The sequence below is a fragment of the Artemia franciscana genome, chromosome 8 (genome assembly GCF_032884065.1).
Source record: "Artemia franciscana chromosome 8, ASM3288406v1, whole genome shotgun sequence".
Lineage (NCBI taxonomy): Eukaryota > Metazoa > Arthropoda > Branchiopoda > Anostraca > Artemiidae > Artemia > Artemia franciscana.
The window spans coordinates 14,508,015-14,516,855 of record NC_088870.1 but is presented as its reverse complement, the minus strand read 5'-3'; the positions used below and the strand labels follow the sequence as shown (position 1 = coordinate 14,516,855).

The following is an 8,841-nucleotide window of genomic DNA, read 5'->3' as shown; positions in this document are numbered from 1 at the left end:
AAAAAAACACCACTAATCCTGTAGCATAAAATGGATCTATTTTGCCAATACTGCCGAATTAGGATATTTTAGTAATTACCAAAAAAATGTTTAGAAAGCTACTGGTTTGGTTTTCTGTTTGGATAACCAAAAAATGTTTAAATTTAGAAAGCCAGTAGCGATCTTGTATTGTAATGTATCAGATTAACAACGATTCTTGATTTCTAAGGTCCCTGCGTCGGCCCTGCAGTGCATTCCTGCAGCATGATTCGATCTCTGGGTCCCGTATTACTAAGCTAAGGTCAAACCCACTGCGCCACCACAGGACCACTAGCGATCTTGTGGCGGATTAGGTAAATATTTTGAAAATCTTGCCACATTATCATTTTTTGGTAATTACTAAATGCAAGTGTTTAGAGCATAGCCGAAAAATATATTACTGAAGAATTATACGAAGAATTATAGAATTATAAGAATTACACAGCAAGTGAAAGTGACCACAGGAGCAAATAGTCACACACTCTCTGATGAAGTCAAAGTCACCAGCAGGGCCCCCAGAGCAGCATCCTGGGCCCTACCCTGTTCAATATATATATGTAAACTAGCTGTTGGGGTGGCGTGAAGCGCCATCCCAACACCTAGTTGATCGGGCGCTTCGTGCCCCCCAAGCCCCCCTAGCGCGTAAGTCGTTACGCGCCATTGTAGTTGTGTCCCTGTGTCCCACCTGTGAATAGAGATATATATATTATATATATATATACTAGCTGTTGGGGTGGCGCTTCGCGCCACCCCAACACCTAGTTGGTGGGGGCGCTTCGCGCCCCCCCCAAGCCCCCCCCGCGCGCGTAAGTCGTTACGCGCCATAATAGTTACGCGCCATTGTAGTTGTGTCCCTATGTCCCACCTTTGAATATAGATAGATATATATATATATATATATATATATATATATATATATATATATATATATATATATATATATATATTATATATATATATATATATATATATATATATATATATATATATATATATATATATATATGGTTTTAACTACGTAAAACTTGCGAATATACAACATTCTTTGCTGTCCCATTGTCTTTGCATATAAATAGATTGTCAGGTTTACCGACTCTTGAACATGCAACATATAATGGTCCATGGGAAAACAATCTGTATTCAGATCTATACCTCATGATTCTAATGATTGCCCTTGAGCTTTGTTGATGGTTATTGCTAATCGACCATTCCTGTCCCGGTGTCCCGGTCGTCATTTATATCCCCCTGTTTCCCCCGGTGTCCCCGTTGTAGTTGTGTCCCTGTGTCCCGGTCGTCATTTATATTCCCTGTGTCCCGGTCGTCATTTGTATCCCGGTGTCCCGGTCTGTATATACATTCGTTTTTTAGTTTTGTTTTTCTCCTTTATTTTTTTCCTTTTTTTTTCTTTTTTAGTTTATTTAGATTTTTAGATTTTTTAGTTTTTTTATTAGTTTTTAGTTTTTTTTTCTTTTTAGTTTTTTTGTAGTTTTTACCTTCTTTTTAGTTTTGTTAGTTTTTTTTTTTACTTATGTCCTGGTCGTCATTTATACTCCCTGTGTCCCGGTGCTTTGTTGATTGCTAATCGAACATTCCTTTTGTCCTGGTCGCTTTCTCTTTGAGTGTCGTCATTTATTTTTTTCTTTTTTAGTTCTTTTAGTTTTTACCTTTTTTAGTTTTTTTTAGTTTTTTAGATGAAAATTTTTTTTAGTTTTTTCCTTTTTTTCTTTTTAGTTTTTTATTGGTTTTTACCTTTATTTTAGCTTATTTTTCAGTTTTTTCCTTATTTTTAGTTTTTTTTTTATTTTTTATTTTTTTAGTTTTTTACCTTTTTTTAGTTTTTTTAGTTTTTTTAGTTTTTTAGCTTTTTTACTTTTTTATTAGTTTTTAGTTTTTTTTTGTAGTTTTTGCCTTTTTTTAGTTTTTTCAGTTTTTTATTAGTTTTTTATTGGTTTTTACCTTTATTTTAGCTTATTTTTCAGTTTTTTCCTTTTTTTTAGTTTTTTTTAGTTTTTAGTTTTTTTAGTTTTTTACCTTTTTTTAGTTTTTTTAGTTTTTTTTAGTTTTTTAGCTTTTTTATTTTTTTTATTAGTTTTTAGTTTTTTTTGTAGTTTTTGCCTTTTTTTAGTTTTTTTAGTTTTTTAGCTTTTTTATTAGTTTTTAGTTTTTTTTTTAGTTTTTGCCTTTTTTTAGTTTTTTTCTTTTTAGTTTTTTTGTAGTTTTTACCTTCTTTTTAGTTTTGTTAGTTTTTTTTTTTACTTATGTCCTGGTCGTCATTTATACTCCCTGTGTCCCGGTGCTTTGTTGATTGCTAATCGAACATTCCTTTTGTCCTGGTCGCTTTCTCTTTGAGTGTCGTCATTTATTTTATTCTTTTTTAGTTCTTTTAGTTTTTACCTTTTTTAGTTTTTTTTAGTTTTTTAGATGAAAATTTTTTTTAGTTTTTTCCTTTTTTTCTTTTTAGTTTTTTATTGGTTTTTATTTTTATTTTAGCTTATTTTTCAGTTTTTTCCTTTTTTTTAGTTTTTTTTATTTTTTATTTTTTTTTAGTTTTTTACCTTTTTTTAGTTTTTTTAGTTTTTTTAGTTTTTTAGCTTTTTTACTTTTTTTATTAGTTTTTAGTTTTTTTTGTAGTTTTTGCCTTTTTTTAGTTTTTTCAGTTTTTTTTTTAGTTTTTTATTGTTTTTTACCTTTGTTTTAGCTTATTTTTCAGTTTTTTCCTTTTTTTTAGTTTTTTTTAGTTTTTAGTTTTTTTAGTTTTTTACCTTTTTTTAGTTTTTTTAGTTTTTTTAGTTTTTTAGCTTTTTTATTTTTTTTATTAGTTTTTAGTTTTTTTTGTAGTTTTTGCCTTTTTTTAGTTTTTTTAGTTTTTTAGCTTTTTTATTAGTTTTTAGTTTTTTTTTGTAGTTTTTGCCTTTTTTTAGTTTTTTTAGTTTTTTAGCTTTTTTATTTTTTTTATTAGTTTTTAGTTTTTTTTTGTAGTTTTTGCCTTTTTTTAGTTTTTTCAGTTTTGACGTCACCTGATCCAGTTTTTTCAGGTGACGTCACCTGATCCACACATCCACAGACAGACAACTTATTTTTATATATATAGATATATATATATATATATATATATATATATATATATATATATATGTATATATATATACATATGTTTTTAACTTTGTAAAACATGCGAATATACAACATTCTTCGCTGTCCCATTGTCTGTGCATATAAATAGATTGTCAGGTTTATTGACTCTTGAACATGCATCATTTGTATCCCGGTATCCCAGTTTGCAATTTCTCTTTGAGTGTCCCGGTCCTCATTTATATTCCCTGTGTCCCTGTCGTCATTTGTGTCCCGGTCTGTAATTTCTATTCGAACAATCCCTGTGTCCCGGTCGTCATTTATGTATCCCGCCTGTGCCCCCGGCGTCCCCGTTGTAGTTGTGTCCCTATGTCCCAGTCGTCATTTATATTCCCTGTGTCCCGGTCGTGATTTGTGTCCGGTCATTTGCATTCCCTGTGTCCCGGTCGTCATTTGTGTCCCGGTGTCCCGGTATGTAATTTCATCAGTTGACAAACATGACGTCAGTCGACAAACAACTTCATGACGCATACAGCTCAATCCTTATAATGACGTCAGTCGACAAACATGATGTCAGTCGACACACAAACATGACGTCACTCCACAGACACACACACACACAGACAACTTATTTTTATATATATAGATAAGCTAGCCCTTATCACCAGTAAAAAAACAAAACAAAACAAAAAACACTTTTTATGAAGACAATTCAAAACTCACAGATCCTGTCAACATCCCTTCTCCCCTCCAATCCCTCCAAACTGATGTCAACCACATTTGCTCCTGGGTCAAAAAATGATTGCTGGAATTCAACACTGAAAAATGCAAGGTCATACACTTTGGACACAACAACCCCAACCAACAGTTCCTTCTGACCCAAAACCCTGGGAGTCACCATATACTAGAGCATGTTCAGGAGGAGAGAGACCTTGGAGTTGTTGTAGACTACCAGTTGAAATCAGCTTCCACTCACAGAAGATCTCAGCCAATGTTAGCAGAGCCCTAGGCATAATTAAATACAGCATTACCAGCAGAAGTAGAAATGTAATCACCAAGCTCTACAAAGGACTGGTAAGATTGTGTTTGGAGGTGGGGACCATCCTGGCTATACGTTAATAGCTAGAGATTTTTCAGATTTTTATTAGAGATTTAAAAAATGAGACAGTGGAAACACTGACTGAAACCCTTAAAGAAGAAAGGAAAGAAAGAGCGAAAAAATGGAGTACAACGGCCGCTTTTGGAGCAAATTTTGGAATGGGAGCAATAATAAAACTAAAAAGAATAGTATCACTGTGCCAACTATCCTAGATAGAGGATTGGCTAGAGCCATTATATATCCTTTTGAATATGCTAAAATTTTAATTCAGGTAGGTCCCTTTAGGCCAAGCTATTTTGTCTGCAGTTTATTCTTCTGGAATAACATAGTATAAGAAAAAATGGTAAAATTCTGGTTTATTGACTTTTCGCTCTGTCAGGAAGGGGTTAGGTTAGGAAAATGAAACTTTCAGGAAGAGGTCTAAAGGCTAGACTATGTCCCAGGAAGGTATTTTAAAGTACCTAACTCTACTCCTTTTCCCTCTAGAGGGTCCTAACCTTTGATGACCTTGAAAAATATGTGTGTTTTATGACCTTAAAACCTTTCAAGGTTGTGAAACCTTGCAAAATATATCTTCTGCTTGAATAAAGTACAACAAAATGTTTTCCAGCTTCACAACTTTGCTCAATCCCAATTTATAAGGTTTTAAAGAAATTGAAACACATTTCCTAAATTTTGAAAAAAAAGACATTGATATGACTCAGAATTTTACTCAGATAACAGGAATTGTATTTTCAGAACTAAAGGCAGAGAAAAAGCAACTGGTGACTGAAAATTAAGGTAAAGTGTTGTTTTGTCAAAATTTCAATAGGTAACAACCTGTCATGTAGGCAAATTTCAGGGCCCTCTAGAGGAAGAAGGAGTAGAGGTGGGTATTTCAAAATACCTTCCCTAGACATACTTTAGCCTTTAGACCCATCCCTGAAAGTTTCATTTTCCTAACCTAACCCATTTTTGAGATAGTCAAAAGTTAATAAACTAGAATTCACCAAAAACCCATCTCTGACTAGCACTCTAACCACAGAAATAGCTTATCAAATCCAAACTTAAATCTACAATAGAGTACTTCTAAAACAACCCAACTACAGAGTACACTATAGTGATAATTGAGTGTACTATCCTGAACTTTAAAAATCCACATGTTTTATGTGTATGTCTGTTTAACATAAAAAGCTCCATAGAGCCATGTTAACAAAGAACAAAAGAAAACAAAATGCACAAGTAATTAAAAGAATCAATTAAAGATTTAAAAAAATATAATAGTTGTAAATACATCATAGTTTGTATAATTGGCTTACCAACAAAGTGAACATACCATTTGATGCTTTTTTATGTTATTTACAAATATAATAATTGGCTCTATTGAAAATTCAAATTTAAGCACTTTTTGACCTAACTACATATAATTTTGTCATTTTTATAAGCTCAAAAAGTGCATTAATTTGCAATAGAATTTATTATTATATTTGTAAAGAACTTATAAAAGGCATCAAGTGGTATATTCACTTTATTGGTAAGTCATTTATATGAACTGTGAAATAATTATGGTAATAGCTTAGCTTACTAATTAAAAAAGAAAAAGTAACATAAACTCAAAGAATCATCAAAGAACAACCTCCTATTGGGCTGTGCCCATTCTTACATGCTGCACCAGATTCCTAGTACTCAAAACACCCATTCTCCAACAATTTGTGCACTAACAACTTAAAATTTTCACTCTCTCTAAAAGCATTTCCTATGTAAGAAATCACCCATTTAACATTGTCCCTAGACAGTCTAGCTATAAAATGGTCTGCAATATTTGTTCTGGTACATTTGTACAAAACTATCAGAACACAGCTTCCCTGGTTAGAAGGCTCAGGTAGTACAAGGGATATGTTTGAAGTATGATTATAACAATTTACTAGTTTTGACACATTGACATTATTCTCCTAAATTAAATTTTTTTTTGGGGAGGAGGCTGTATTCTATTATGGTAGTCTCTCAACTACTGCCTTGTGAAATTAATCTCCACAGCTTTTGTTTGTGATAAGAAATTATTTCTCCTTAATAATTCCTCTAATATGGCCATATAAGTTTGAATTTTAGGTCCTATTTATCTGTAGGTCATCTAATCTGTCCTTCCAAACTTCAATTAGTAAAGAAAGTTTCTTCATTTGGCCATTTTGAGAGTTTTTATTAGCTACTTTATAAAGGCCCATGGCTTAATTTTCAAATTTATTATACCTTAGAAACAGAAAAATAGAACTGCAGTAGCAGTCTGCACAGCCTAATGTTTTATCCCAGTTTTCCAGTCAATACTGAATGTAGACATGGCTTGAATGTTTTGTGGTTGATCACTTGTGAAGGATAAAAATAGTACTAATAAATTCCAAATTTTGTGCTCTCTCTGAATGTCATGGTTGTAGCCTGAATAGTCAAACTGTGTTCCTTTAGCAGCACCCATAGCACTTACAAAGGATCTAACTGACAACTTGCTGACTAAGACAGATAAAAGGCTGCTTTTATTACCTGTCAATCTGAGCATCCCTTCTGTCTTTTCTCCTCGGTTGTACTTCTAACCACTTTTTTTGTTAATGAAATAAATCTAAAAAAAAAAAAAAAAAAAAATCAATTTCAGTTCACTTGCCAATCTGAGAAGGTTGAATAACACCAAAATTAGTCAAGTCTTGGGTTCTGAGGTTACTTGTAACCTTAAGCTGCTTATTCAGTATTTATAAGTGTGTCCCATGCTCAAATGCTTTGCTATTCTCAAACCTACCCTAGATATTGTGGCCAAAGTTGGGGATTCCCAATCTCTCAGGATGAAAAATAAAATGTCAATAACACATCAGTCAAAGTGGCCTATTACTGTAAAAATTACCATAAATCACAGCTTGGAGTCACTTTTGAATCACTCCTTGTGATGACAGTTGCATACATGGTTTATTAGATTCTGATGCATCCCAGTCAAATATCCATGGTTTTTCACTCCAATCAGCATCCATACAGGGTTTGAATACATCTGTTGATTCAGCAGAAAGTTTTCTCCTTGAGGCTGTTCCAGAGGTTCATAATCCAGTTCAAAAACAAGCTTTATCTTACACCAGTCCTTGCATGAAGTTTGCAGATATGTTTTGGGTGTCCTCCGGTTATGTAGGATGGGTCAATCTCCAGGAGCTCATTTTCTTGATTGGTAGAGAGGAATTTGTGCACCTGGATCATGTCCCCACATTTCCGTCTGTAGACTAAAGAGGGGAGGTTGATTTCCCTCAGCTGTAGGGCTTGTTTTCCACACCAGTAATCAGCTTAGCAGCCATTTGTTGGATTTGCTCAAGAACTACCTTGTCCTTTTGAATCAAGGGGTAGCTAGGATGGTCCCCACCTCCAAACACAATCTTACCAGTCCTTTGTAGAGCTTGATGATTACATTTCTACTTCTGCTGGTAATGCTGTATTTAATGATACCTAGGGCTCTGCTAACATTGGCTGAGATCTTCTGTGAGTGGGAGCTGATTTCAACTGGTAGTCTACAACAACTCCAAGGTCTCTCTCCTCCTGAACATGCTCTAGTATATGGTGACCCCCAGGGTTTTGGGTCAGAAGGAACTGTTGGTTGGGGTTGTTGTGTCCAAAGTGTATGACCTTGCATTTTTCAGTGTTGAATTCCAGCAACCATTTTTTGACCCAGGAGCACATGTGATTGAGATCAGTTTGGAGGGATTGGAGGGGAGAAGGGATTTTGACAGGATCTGTGAGTTTTGAATTGTCTTCATAAAAAGTGTTTTTTTTTGTTTTGTTTTTTTACTGGTGATAAGGGCTAGCTTATTTACATATATATATTGAACAGGGTAGGGCCCAGGAATGCTGCTCTGGGGGACCCTGCTGGTGACTTTGACTTCATCAGAGAGTGTGTGACTATTTGCTCCTGTGGTCACTTTCACTTGCTGTGTTCTGTCCCTCAGAAAATCCTTGATCTAACTGATCACTTTTGGACTAAGAGACAGGGTGTGTAGCCTGTGAATGAGGTAGTGGTGACAAATTTTTTCAAAAGCTTTGGCTAGATCCAGCAGGATTATATCCACTGGTACTCCTTTTTTTCTTGTAGGTCAGTTACAAGACTGTAAGACTCAAGAAGGTTTGTATCAAACCTTCCAGTTAAATAGTTTTACCAGGGGTGCTGATAAAGCAGGTCTTAGTTCCTTCAGCAGTTGTGGACTCAGACCATCATGTCCAGTCAATTTGTTGGCACCAAGCTCCTTAAGTTGTTTGGTTACTTCATTGAGTTTGACTGGTGAGTGTAACATTGGGAAGGGATTTGTGACCCTGTTCTGCTGGAGGGAGGCTGATTGGGGGTCATCCTTAGAAAGCTCTGAGGCAAACTTCTGATTCAGAAGGTTAGCTTTTTTGGAGGCACAGGAAGAGACTGAGCTGTTATTTTCCAGGTCTGGTACTGAGTGTCTGCCTGGTTTACACAGGGAGATGTGTTTCCAGAATAACTTAGGGCTTTTCTTGACATTTGTGGCCAGATGTTCTTTGTAGTTTGCAGTGAGTTTCTGCATTTCTTTCTGAGGAGTTTCCTGGCAATTTTGTACTTTTTGTATGCTGTTGTAATTTTTTGTTTCACAAACTTCTCCCAAAGTTTTTTCTTCCTATTGCATAGTTTCTTGATA

At 34.4% G+C, this 8,841-nt stretch overlaps 1 protein-coding gene across 1 annotated transcript in view; it reads left to right on the top strand.

Moving 5' to 3' along the window:
- Positions 1-4,273: 4,273 nt before the first annotated feature.
- Positions 4,274-8,841, top strand: part of LOC136030020 (mitochondrial carrier homolog 2-like) — a 59,240-nt gene continuing 54,672 nt past the window's right edge. The window contains exon 1 of the mRNA XM_065708634.1: positions 4,274-4,460. Within this exon, the coding sequence (XP_065564706.1) occupies positions 4,311-4,460 (150 nt within the window). The 5' untranslated portion in view covers positions 4,274-4,310. The remainder of the gene's footprint in view (positions 4,461-8,841) is intronic.